General features: G+C 37.5%; 6 protein-coding genes and 1 non-coding gene across 7 annotated transcripts; 2 read left to right on the top strand and 5 right to left on the bottom strand.

Moving 5' to 3' along the window:
* Positions 1–317: 317 nt before the first annotated feature.
* GPI12 (N-acetylglucosaminylphosphatidylinositol deacetylase) lies at positions 318–1,109 on the top strand (the record flags this gene model as incomplete). Its single annotated transcript, XM_453132.1, has 1 exon — positions 318–1,109. One exon carries the CDS (start codon positions 318–320, stop codon positions 1,107–1,109), a length of 792 nt encoding a protein of 263 aa, XP_453132.1.
* Positions 1,110–1,209: 100 nt separating this feature from the next.
* AEP2 (Aep2p) lies at positions 1,210–2,766 on the bottom strand (the record flags this gene model as incomplete). Its single annotated transcript, XM_453131.1, has 1 exon — positions 1,210–2,766. The coding sequence occupies one exon, from the start codon at positions 2,764–2,766 to the stop codon at positions 1,210–1,212; it is 1,557 nt and encodes a 518-aa protein (XP_453131.1).
* A 277-nt stretch (positions 2,767–3,043) lies between these two features.
* On the bottom strand, positions 3,044–4,513 carry RIT1 (tRNA A64-2'-O-ribosylphosphate transferase; the record flags this gene model as incomplete). Its single annotated transcript, XM_453130.1, has 1 exon — positions 3,044–4,513. One exon carries the CDS (start codon positions 4,511–4,513, stop codon positions 3,044–3,046), a length of 1,470 nt encoding a protein of 489 aa, XP_453130.1.
* Positions 4,514–4,803: 290 nt separating this feature from the next.
* Positions 4,804–4,876, top strand: KLLA0_D01364r. Its single transcript has one exon. It is a non-coding gene; the product is annotated as a tRNA-Thr (tRNA).
* A 206-nt stretch (positions 4,877–5,082) lies between these two features.
* Positions 5,083–6,009, bottom strand: IZH2 (PAQR-type receptor; the record flags this gene model as incomplete). Its single annotated transcript, XM_453128.1, has 1 exon — positions 5,083–6,009. One exon carries the CDS (start codon positions 6,007–6,009, stop codon positions 5,083–5,085), a length of 927 nt encoding a protein of 308 aa, XP_453128.1.
* Positions 6,010–6,530: 521 nt separating this feature from the next.
* RRP6 (exosome nuclease subunit RRP6) lies at positions 6,531–8,765 on the bottom strand (the record flags this gene model as incomplete). Its single annotated transcript, XM_453127.1, has 1 exon — positions 6,531–8,765. The coding sequence occupies one exon, from the start codon at positions 8,763–8,765 to the stop codon at positions 6,531–6,533; it is 2,235 nt and encodes a 744-aa protein (XP_453127.1).
* Positions 8,766–9,574: 809 nt separating this feature from the next.
* On the bottom strand, positions 9,575–10,612 carry PHO80 (Pho80p; the record flags this gene model as incomplete). Its single annotated transcript, XM_453126.1, has 1 exon — positions 9,575–10,612. One exon carries the CDS (start codon positions 10,610–10,612, stop codon positions 9,575–9,577), a length of 1,038 nt encoding a protein of 345 aa, XP_453126.1.
* Positions 10,613–11,912: the final 1,300 nt, after the last annotated feature.

Below are 11,912 nucleotides of genomic sequence, written 5' to 3'. Positions count from 1 at the left end.
TCGAACAAACAAGATTCGTCCTAATCTCAACAATGCCTATAAGCCTGGAGAAATGACTGCTTACCGACCGTGTCCTTGTCGATATACTCGTGAAGAGTGATCAGGTAGTGGCCGGTATGTTCTTTTAGTCACGTGATTGTAAATGTTTGTGAAAATAAACTTGTGGGCCCTCCATCCTCCGTCTAAGTATTATGTATTTGATCAGGGCCTATCGACAAATGCTGCTGCTCTTTGTAGGTTTCTTGTTTAGTTGAATAGTATTACTTCCGGAAGCTGTGTGTGTGTGTCTCGATTTTAAAGTGTATCCTCTAGGTATAATGATACTTTTACGTGGATTGAATAAGTTCGTTCTATGGTATCTCGTGTTTCTTGTGATCTATGGTTGCTTGACAAAAACCATAAAGGAACATAACCGATGGTACTTCCATGAACTGGTCTCTGAAAGTATGGTTTCGAAATTGACTTCTGTGACATTGGTTGTTGCGCATCCGGATGATGAAGTTATGTTCTTCAGTCCGACTTTAACACAATTCAATGAATTGTTACCTATAAGTATACCAATTAATGTAGTATGTATGACTGCTGGTGATGCAGATGGATTAGGTCATATTCGGAAGCAAGAGTTAGTTGATTCGTTACGCATAATGTTCCATGGTAGACAATTCGGTTGCGATGTCTTGGATTTTGAGGATGGCATGGATGCCGTCTGGGACCAAGTATTGCTTGAAAAACAATTGAGGTCTTCAATTCCAGATTCTAATCCATTGGTCCTTACTTTTGACCAATTCGGAGTTTCTGGTCATATAAACCATATCTCATGCGGAAGACTGGTTGAAAAGCTACCGTATTCACATAAACTACATCTACGAAGTGACCAGCCCATCTATGTGAAATACTCTGCTTTCATCGCCGGTATTTTCCAGTTGGGAATTAGTACCGTTTATCCAGATTATGGTAAACCTAGATGTTTTATTTCCACATTGCCGCAGTACCTTTTGGCCGCAAGTGCTATGTCATTGGCTCATACGTCCCAGATGGTTTGGTTCAGAGTCGGGTGGTGGCTTTTTAGTAGATTCTGTTTCATTAATGAGTTGATCACATCTATTTGAAAACAAAGTGAAACCTTGATACACATATACGTATTTTATTAAACAGGTATAGAATACATGCTGCATGTTAATTTGGTACAGTCTGGTATCTATGTGATTTCTATAGAATATTGGTCCCGAATAATGGGAAATTGTAATCATCATCTTCGTCATTTAGCTTTTTTTGTTCGTCACTTTCATTCTTGGGGTGCGTCAGTTCTTTGAAATACCTTTCTAAATATCTGCCGTTTTCGAAATCGATTCTCCATTCGTTTATGAAATCAACACATTTTGCGTTCTCATTTTGATTTACAAGATTTTTTATGATGAACCTCTGGTATGCGTAAAGCACTAACCTTTCTACAATGAATGTGTTCTTTTCAGTTTTGATAAAGATGCGTTTGAATACTTGTTGTACATCTCTTATGGCCGCATTGTGATCTTTACGGGACTTTAGGAATGAAAGTCTATATAACATGATCTTTTGGTCAAACGGTACCGCTTTTCCAATGGTAGCATACCAGTTTAGCATTAAATTCCATGCTTTCTTAGGTTGACTTCCCTTGCTATCTTTATATTTATTCCATTCCCGGAGACTCCAATAAATAGTCGTACGCCAGAAGGACTTGTCCAAATTCATTTCGGGGTATTTTTCCATGAACGATCCAATAACTGTCATGCCAGACGTGATGTTGTTATTATGTCCATATGCAGATATCACTGATTTTAGGAGTTGGGAATCTGGTGTTAATTTCTTTATTCCCGGATGAGTTTCAGTGATAGTAACATTCTCATCGATGCCATAAAAAATTGAAATGTATTGCTTCAAAAATGGCACTTCTTTGTAATGACCCAACGCTTGAATAATTAAAGAGTCCATTTCCGTATTTCTTAGCTTTGAATATTCTGGATCCTCCACTAATTTTCTCAATAATAGTTGGAATTGCGGTACTCCGATCGTTGGGTATGCTATGTGCGATGGGATACGAATGCTACTTGCGTTAGATCCAGATAATGATCCGATAAGATCTTGATAAAAGTTCCGAGAAGTTTGTGTCGTCCATAATTCGCTTAGTGCACCACAATATAACCTTAGGTACATGCATATAGTCTGAACATCTTTTGGTATCTCTCCATTCTTTGAATTCTTCAAAATCAATTGGAAAACGTTTCTAGCTAACGGTAAATCGTTTAAGTTTATAAACATTCTAACAAATTGATTCAAATCGTACAGGACCATGGCATTACCATCATCAACGGCATTGACAACAAAAACTCGATAAATATGGTAAAGAGACTTCCATACTTCAGTTTTATTCAATAGTTCAATATCTTTGCTGTACACATCCATTAACTGGTTCACAAACACAGAATAGTCCTCTGGAGTTAGCTTCTCGTTAGAGTATTTGAGCAACCTGGTTGTCTTTTTCACTCTCAAATTCGTTTTCCATTGCAAGTGTTTCAAAGCTTTTATTGGTTGCTTCGATGTAAGTAAATTCGTGTTGGGCTTATTTGGAGTTACAATATTCGATCCATCTTGAATATCTGATAGAATCGATTGCAACGAATCTTCTAACGTAATTGGCGCTGATGTTACAACTGTAGAGTAGAAACAGCTACTGCCTTTTATCAAATATGGAATTGGAATTTTACCCAATACTCTTGACTTCTTGAGCATTTTGGGTTTTATTTCCTTACAACCTTGCTCCAGTATACAAAACAAGTACAGCAAATCCCACCTGATAACCAATGCAGCAATTAGTTACATCCAGAAGTAGATCTTCAACTACCATTTCAAAGCTTTTTTTGTTCAAAATTGATCCAATTGAAAAACTGAAAAAAAAAAAAACCATTCATACAAAAAAGCCCAAGGTGACAGAATAGTGGGTACTATTCTCAGTAACGCTAACGTCACAGGAAAGCGGTAAAAATCGAAGAGAAAAGTTAGAATTTATCTACATTAGAAAAGAATTTACACTGTTAAGACTTGCTCTTGATGGGTTAACATTCCTCCCTTGTAGAGACTCTATAATCTTGGCTAGATGTTTTTTGATGATAGTCTTATTAACACTATCCTGAGGCTGTAGTTCCCAGTCTAGGTTATAGTATTTACAAAGTGCAACCAGTAGAATTGATACTGAAATATCTTTCCCTGAGTCACATGCTATTAGAATTGGTAAATTAGCTGCTGTATCTGGGCGTGAAAGTTGTTCCTCAATAAGGGCATTTATCTTAATGAGATGGCTTCGTAACTCTCTTGAACTTTTCTTCGATCCGCTGGGTAATGGGAAAATATGGATTGAGCGTGGTAGTTCGGTTATTTCAGTAACAGATATAGCTTCGTGACATAATACCACTGCAGAATATTTTTGGTTCAAGTATTTGACTGTCTTTGGGGTTATGCGAAACTGGGATGTAATTTTACCTAAGTGTAAACGGGCTGTGATAGTGTCTATTTCAAGCATTTTGCTAATATCTCCAGATATGTCAAGGCTATTTTGTACCTTTGCTCTAAGTATCACTGCGTTATAACTGTCTTTAAGCTCGGCGTCAGACTTGGAAATATCACCAAGCTCATCTATATTTTCCCAAAACAGTTGTGGAGTGAGATTTTCTGCCCATAGTTCATGGTCATCTGCAGCACCTTGAACATATGTGAAGCCATATCTTTTATCCGTACCGTCCTGGCATTGGTAACTGACAGTGCATAAAATCACAGGAATTATATTACTTGGTGGCTCCCAATGTGTATTCTCAATAACTTCTCCTGAGAAAAGATCATGCTTCAATTGCAACAACGATGAACCCGGATAAACCCAAATTGGTCGAAGAAGTTTGTCATGACCCTCTTCGATCTGTAAACTTTTTCTCAATTTTTTGACATCGATTATGTCGAGCTTCTTCAGTTTTTGTACTAACTCAGGCAATTTGGCAAACATTCTGTCAAACTCAGACTCTGGAACTGTGCTTGGAGGCACAAACAATATTTCTTCCTCAAACGGCCATTGCTTGCCATCAGCTTCTAGCATTAAATAATTTAAAACAGCACACCATATAGGTACTGTCTTTGATAAAGCGTCTGGAATCTTTTTACCACGCCTTGTGCTATCTAAAATTACTAAACCTCCATTTTCACCCAAGAGAGGCAAAAGATGGAAGTTCAACCTTCTTGTGCTAAAATCCCATTGATTCATGTGACCATCTGTGGATTTGAAGTAACTTGTTGTATCATATATTTTAGGGTCGCAGTACCACAATCCACATCTTTCATTTGGCACCACTGGGTATTGGAAAGTGGGGAACACTTGTTCTTTCAGAAAATTGTTATCGAATATTATACTCTGCAACCGATTCTTTAAAGACTTATCCTCTTTTCTTAGCTCTTTACTGATCTCTTTAATTTCTCGAAGAGTCTCTTTGTCCATGTTAATTATAATTTGATCTGTTTAATGCGTCCTGACAAGTGAACTCCGTTTATCCAGTGACTCGAAGATCAAGCTGATGCTTTTGAATATTACTGAAAAATTGTTTTACTATAAGTAATAATGACCTAGGAAGTGTGACTCGACAGTTTCGTTGATCTCATCTCATCGGTGGGCCATTCGATGGGCTCGGATTGTTATTTTTCTTCCGGCATTGGTACAAATATTATGCTCAGGTGAAAGAAAGACTTCCAAGTGAACCGTTCCAGAATCCTCGTTTTTCCGAAATAACAGCTTCTATGGCCAAGTTGGTAAGGCGCCACACTAGTAATGTGGAGATCATCAGTTCGACTCTGGTTGGAAGCAATTTTTTAAGTTCGTATACCACATCCCGAAAAAGAAAACATAAAACAACTAACAAGAGGAAGATGATGAACATCAAAGGGTCAGTTAATTTTGTCACAAGGGGACCAATACGATTCCAGCCTATATTTATTTTTATTTAAGTTCCTCTATAAAAAAAGTTACGTATCCTTGCGACTATATAATGTTAGAGTATTCTTTTTATCAGGTCACTGTGACAAAGCTTGATGGACCAGCCCATAAGAGACGACTAGTGCCTTTAAATGACATAGAGCAGCAACAACTACTAGTACATGGAAAAGTTGATGTGAATGTCCCCAAATATCGAACTTTCCCGGGGCAAGCCTTTCGGGAAATCTAACTCCATATAAGAATGCTCCGAAAATGTATAGAACTCCTTCCCAAATGACCCATGTCAATTGAACCCTCTTCCATGTCTCATCTTTCCCATAGACAATAAACCCAGCAACTATCGGGAACACCGCAGAAAGTCCAAATAGAACAAACATAGTGGCTCTGTAAGGTCTCCACTCTCTAGACCTGAATTTATCCTTTAACGACATGTAGCCACAAATTAACCCGAAGAGACTTGTCAAACCCGCAAATGGATAAAACAAAAGACTGCTATCGTGAAATCCATAAAACAATATACTAATCATGGACGTAGATATTAACACAACGATTCCTAAATAGTCTAACTTATTACCAAAAGTTGCAATTGGTAAAGAATGACATTTAATGGTATGGAACATACTACTCATCGTCAAGCAAGTTGCGCACCCGAAGAAGAAGAGATTTATCATAAAATAATCAATTGCTGAAGTCGTAGGGTACTCGTTGATAACATGATGCGTAGCAAATAGCATAATAAAGAAAAGGGCTACTGCAGGTATAAGGTGTGTGTATATGTTAACACTTTCATTGTGAAGATAGAACAATGAATGGAAAAGCTCTTTCCAGCTCTGGGTCTCTCGTACATAGCCATGCAGGATGTGCTCATTATCCTTTTGCCAATCTGGAATTTCATCCCAGGAATAAACCCTTCTCTCATAAACTCTTACAGTTTTCTTCGTTCCCGGGGTCTCTTCGATGAGGGCGGTCTCTTCAGTAACAACGGACCGTTTTCTAGTGCTCATAGTTCAAACTAGGATTTCAGATAATAGGATAGATAAGCTCTTGGAGTCGTACCCGTTTAATTTTTCTGCTCTTTATGTTTGATCAAAGCAGTTCATTGCAGTATGCATTAAAAATTCAATCTCATTATATATACTACTTAGGGCTAAATCTCTTTTAAATGCCATGAGATACCCTTATTTATACACTCTTATAATTCCGCGTAGTAAACAAAATTTGAATATCAACATTCCTTTTTGTCAGTTCCAACATTTTCGAGAACTGTTGGCTAATCTGATGCACTGCACATGACTATAGATGAAGAAATTAGGATAGACTGACTACTGTGAAAAGACTCCTTGCAACTGGAGGATCTTATGGGCAGTCTCAGAAAAGCTCAAGTTATCCAATCTGTGTCTCAATGCCTAGGCAGAAGTAGCTATTTCTAAGGAAAAAAACTATTACGCAAACGAATTAGTGAGCGAAATTAACCTGTAAATATGACTAGTTCGATATTTATACCATTAGAGCTGCTCAAGATGCTCTATCTTTTGAATGAGACGTTCTTACCCTTGGCAGGTTTTGATTTTTTCTTGATAGGCTGTGGACCGACATGTTCAACAGAGTAAGGATCGAATCTTCTTTTTTTATGCTTCTGTGAGTTTGTATTATTCTTTGTTGAGTTCAATAGGTCGGAGCCAGCAGCATAATCCATAATCTCATGACTTGCAGGTGGACTGATAGTCTTTCGTTTGTTGTTAGATTGAGATTGTCTTTTGCGCAACGTAATTACTTCATCCTTGTTCTCTTCAATCTCTTCCTGAGAAGGATCAGACGTGATGACTTCATTTCTGTTTTCATCGTTAGATACTTGCGTAGGAGCTTCATCCTCATTTGACGGTAGCACAATACTCTGAGCTTGTCGGTCAGTGTATTCTTGTTCTAACGTCCTTGTTATTTCATGCTGACGCTTTAATAATTCATGTTGTGGAATGAGCGTTCTCGTCTTTGGTGTATATCTGACGGCAGTATTCACATCCAAGTTTGAAATACCATTGAATAGGACAGATTTCTCTGAATTTTGTTCGTTATTCAGCTTTTGAGAGTTTATTTCCGAAGCAAGTGAATGAAATATATTCTGAATGGATTTAATTTGGGACGTTGTTATTATATTGGCCAGATCGGTGCCGTTACTTTCGGCCGATTCCAAAAGTGGGATCGCAGAAGAGTTGGAATTTCCTTTGAGATCCTCTAAAGTTCTTTTGATCAAGTTTGCAATGACCTTCGAATTTGTTCTTAAATGCTCTGAAACGTATGAGCTGACAGACAATACGTTAATGGGTTCGGTTGGTGCACCAGCCACCAACGATACAAGTAGTTGGTTTGGCATCACGTAACGAGGAGATTCATCATCCCTCCTGGCGATTGTATCTCTCCATTCATAAAGTCTACGGAGAAGTAATTCCTTTGAAGCCGGAATATTGTACTGAAACATAATATTCTTCCAAGGTTCATCCTTTTCAATAGGTGAAAACACTGCTGAAGACGGAACCTTTGGTCTGAAACTACTATATTCAAATCTTCTTTTAGCCACTTTTCTCGATTCATGCAAAACATCGGACATCTTATTCTGTTCCAGTAGAGAGTTCCTTAATTTATCGAAAATATTTAGGAGAAAATGCGTATCAGCTCTTGCATATGCAAGCATAGGCTTGGTCAACGGTCTGATTCTCCAGTCTGCCAGTTGATATTTTTTTGAAGTCTTGAAATTAGCAAATCTTTCGAGAAGATAGGCCAGACTGTGTTTTGGAAAACCTAACATCCTGGAGGCATGATAAGTATCAAAAAGGCCAACAATATATAAGCCTAAATCACGTTGAAGCCATATGATATCCATGAATGCACCGTGCAGAACTTTAGTAACATTAGGGTCGGTAAAGATATCATTCAATATGTAAAGTTCCTCTCTCAATGCAATAGTATCTACAATCCAATCATGCTCCCGGTCACTAATTTGCATCAAACAAACTATACCATAGTAAGACCTATAATCATGATGTTCTAAATCGATTGCTAATTCTGTGGCTTTACTTAATTCATCTTTCATTTTGTTAAGGCCTTCAACGGTGTCAACCCAAATTGCTTCAGTTTCATCCCAGTCCTTTGATGGGATCGGTTCTGTTGCAACAAGAATGGAGTCATTGTATTTTTGGTGGTCGATCTCATATTCGTATGGATGTGGGTAATGGGACGGGATGGATTCCTCTTCTGGGACCATCTTCAATGAAATTTCGAACGGTTGTAAACTATGGGGTTTGTATTCCAATAATGGCTTGAAAGGATGAAGTTCTGTGTTATCTACAGGAGTTTTAAAACTTAGTTGAGGTTTTTCAATCCTCTTGGATGGTTTATTGTTCGAACGATCATCATCATTTAGATACTTAAGTGATGGACCTCCAGCGTTTCCACCATTTCCGGCTCTAATGTTGTCAAGTGCATGATCAGACTTTTCAAATAAATTATCCATAATATTACTTATGGATTTCCAAGAATCCACAAAACTGTCTTTCCCTTGCTGAATTACATCATTATTGGGATCAATAGACAAAAGCAAGTCGTTGATTAACGATAAAATGTTCGTAGAAGTGTCTTCTAATGATGCATTAATGTTGGAATCTAAACTTTTGTAGAAATCGATATCCTGTGCAGCCAATGCACTCGATGATCTCACAGTTTGAACCAAACTGGAAAGTAACGTATCCTTATCCTCTGAAGACATGGTGGATTAGAGTCAGCTGGTAGTCTACGGGGGATTCAAAACGGGGCGAATCGTACTGCCCTCCAATATATTACTGTCTTTGACTACCAGATGAGATGAGATGAAGAAATATTCACTAATCAAAAGAAATCAGAAGAATTCAAATCCGGGTAAAATTTAGATGTTCTCTGCTACTGATGAAAATGATTCATTCAAAGAGTCGGTAGTATTACAGAGAGAGTCAGACCACGTATCACCACCGCCGCCATTGCCTTTCAACGGCTACGTTATAAGTTAATTGGCTACTAGAGAACTAACTATATAATCTTGCATAACTTCTGCTTCCTCTACGATGTACGGATTTTTTTTCAACTAATGTTGCAGCATCTCTCATCTCAATATTATAAAATGACGCTAGAAGCAGACAGCATCAGCTGCTCCATTTTATGGCAACCAATTAAGTATAGCTATATAGGGCGGCTAACCTGTAAGAGTAAAGATGGCACAATTGAAGGAAAGTAATGCAAAATCCTGAAACATTTAAGTAGTGAAACTATACTTTAATACTACATGCTTTTTCATTGTAATCTTGGGTAGTGATTCAATAACTTAAAAGTGGGTCAATTAATGTCTAATTTCCGTCTAGACATTATGAAGTGAATATTGATGAGTATTGCTGCGATGAAAAGAACATCAACAAAAATGGGAAACCATTTCAGTATCGTAAAAGACTCATAACACATTTTGCCAACCATCTTCACAAATTCAGCGAAAGATAAATTGAATCCGAAGTTGATTCCATCCTGGCAATGAAATAAATTAAAGGAAGGTCAACTATTGAAATGACTTGAAAGCTTTTTGCCGTTGCGTAGCAAAGTGCTCTTTCTATCCATATTGGTCGGATCATCCTCCTTCATATTTCTCTTTTGTGGAATGGTGATCGGAGGAGAATCACTATTCTCATTAACAGAAGTTTCTCGGGAACGAGTTTTCCGGTGTTCACTCAGATTAAAGCTATCGCCCTCGGTTATAGATGGTGAAACGATCCTGCCCGTAGTGGATATAATGTTTGTGTTTAATCTACCATTTCCTTTATCTTTAAGATTGTTCTTGATTGTTGTACTAGGCGGTACCAAGGTGCCACCAATGCCAGGATTCATTGGATCGACCATTTTGAAGAAGTATGTGGAAGTTTTATCCGGTGAGTTCAATGGATTTCCAACGAGTTGAACAATCTTCCTGTAATAATTCTGTAAAACATTGAAACCATTGTCGGGACCTCTCTGTGAAGCGTTTTTCATGGGTATCAGCATATTGGAGCCCAATTTTTGTTCAATCTTACAATTTTCGATATTATCATCTCTTGGGATAATTCTGTATCTGACTCGTTCCAAAAACTCATTCTCAAGGATATTTAGTTCACTGCATTGTACGCCTCCAACCTTAGAATAATGTGTGTTTGTACAGAACGAGTCACATAAGCCTTTACTTGCGATAGTAGTTGCCGTTAACAAAAAACGATGGACGGTCAACGAATTCAAAGTAAATTCAGGGTAAACAGCAGACAACAAATCAATATAATATACTGCCGAGAGTAGAACGCTATGTTCTAAAGATGAGTATTTGGTGAGTCGTATCAGGTACTGATATACTGTGATCGAAGGTGCTGCTTTTGAATGAAATCTCGTCAATTCCATAGTTTGATTACCAGCGTTATTTGCATCATTAATCTGAATCAAAAAGGATAACATTCTAGATATGATTACCACCAAATGGGTCCTTGAACATCGTAGATACTCTTCCGGTAGCGGTATTATTTGTCCAATATTGGATCCCTTCTGAGGATCAATTGTATTCATAGATTCCATCGTAGAGAAAAAAGCATCCGAAACAACAGTATAGTGTAATGCGAAGAAACTATAACGGTAAGAATATAATTTGAACGATGAAACAAGCCTTATTTCAGCAGACTTGAGACTTTGTAAAGTTAAAAATGCAGAACTGAAGTAGTGAATGTATTTGTGTGCGTGTTTTGTTGCGTTATGCAGATGTTTTTCTCCAAAATCAATTAGTATTGGAGATGGTACAGCAATTAAAATTCACTCGCCGTCTTGCTTCAGGTTTAAACACCAGGTATAGTTTCAAAAAACAACGTTAATCCTTTTTCACTAAAATGGTACTGTGAACTTCCAAGTAGGCTGATATCAGACACACGGCTTTTAATCTCTAAAGCTATTTTACTCAACTTAACGTTCAAATTTCCAAATTTGAACCCTTCCGATAAAATTAATACGCTCTATAAATTCGTACAGATACAACCACGCCGGATTAATAAAGTGCAACCTTCTTAGCTAACGTCAAAGAGCAATCAGGTGGTCCTAGACAGCTTTAACGGATATGCGATAGATCGGAGCCCTCGCTTTTGCTACCTTTGCTCCTGCTATTTGAAAACAAAAACGTTGATGATTAACCACACTACTTATAAATACTTCTTCTTTTCTTTTACCTTAGAATTTGATTGGAAAGTTTCAAATATTGCTTAAGGCTGTCACATACGGTGACGAAATACGAAAGCAGCACTGAAGAAACTAACACAATTTAAAGAACTTTTGATGGTGTCCTTGTACCTACTTACAGCAGTGCAAAAGCTTATGGTAAATTTAATCTTACAACCTTGTGCCAAGATAAGAGATAATGAAATAGGCCCGTAAACCAATATTTTAGTTCCAAACAATAGCCATACCATCAAAGATATACGTATATTTAAATATATATGTATATATATATATATTATCAAAAGGGTGACTATACTAGAAATACGGCTAGCAAGCTTAGACGCAACCAGATCGAGGTTTTCGACTGGTATGAAGTTTGTTCTTGCATTTCGGCAATTACCAGAGCGTATTGAAGATTAAACTTTTCGGCACGTGTGGCATGTGTCTGTACAAATGTTTATATAAAGTGCGCATATCAGAAACAGAAGTCGGGGTCAAAGACACCAAAGAGGTGTCAAACAAAACGTGTTGTGCAGAGTCTAATCATGCTAATGGTTACTCTAATATCAACTCGAGATTTAGATTACATTACATTAAGACTAATTACACGAAGGAGCGTAGTTTCTTTAGATTTTCTATGTAGGTGTGTTAAATTAGATTTGCTTGAAGATTC

The sequence above is a fragment of the Kluyveromyces lactis genome (genome assembly GCF_000002515.2).
Source record: "Kluyveromyces lactis strain NRRL Y-1140 chromosome D complete sequence".
NCBI classification, from domain to species: domain Eukaryota; kingdom Fungi; phylum Ascomycota; class Saccharomycetes; order Saccharomycetales; family Saccharomycetaceae; genus Kluyveromyces; species Kluyveromyces lactis.
The sequence above is the reverse complement of the archived record's forward strand: the minus strand, read 5'-3'. Positions and strand labels throughout refer to the sequence as shown.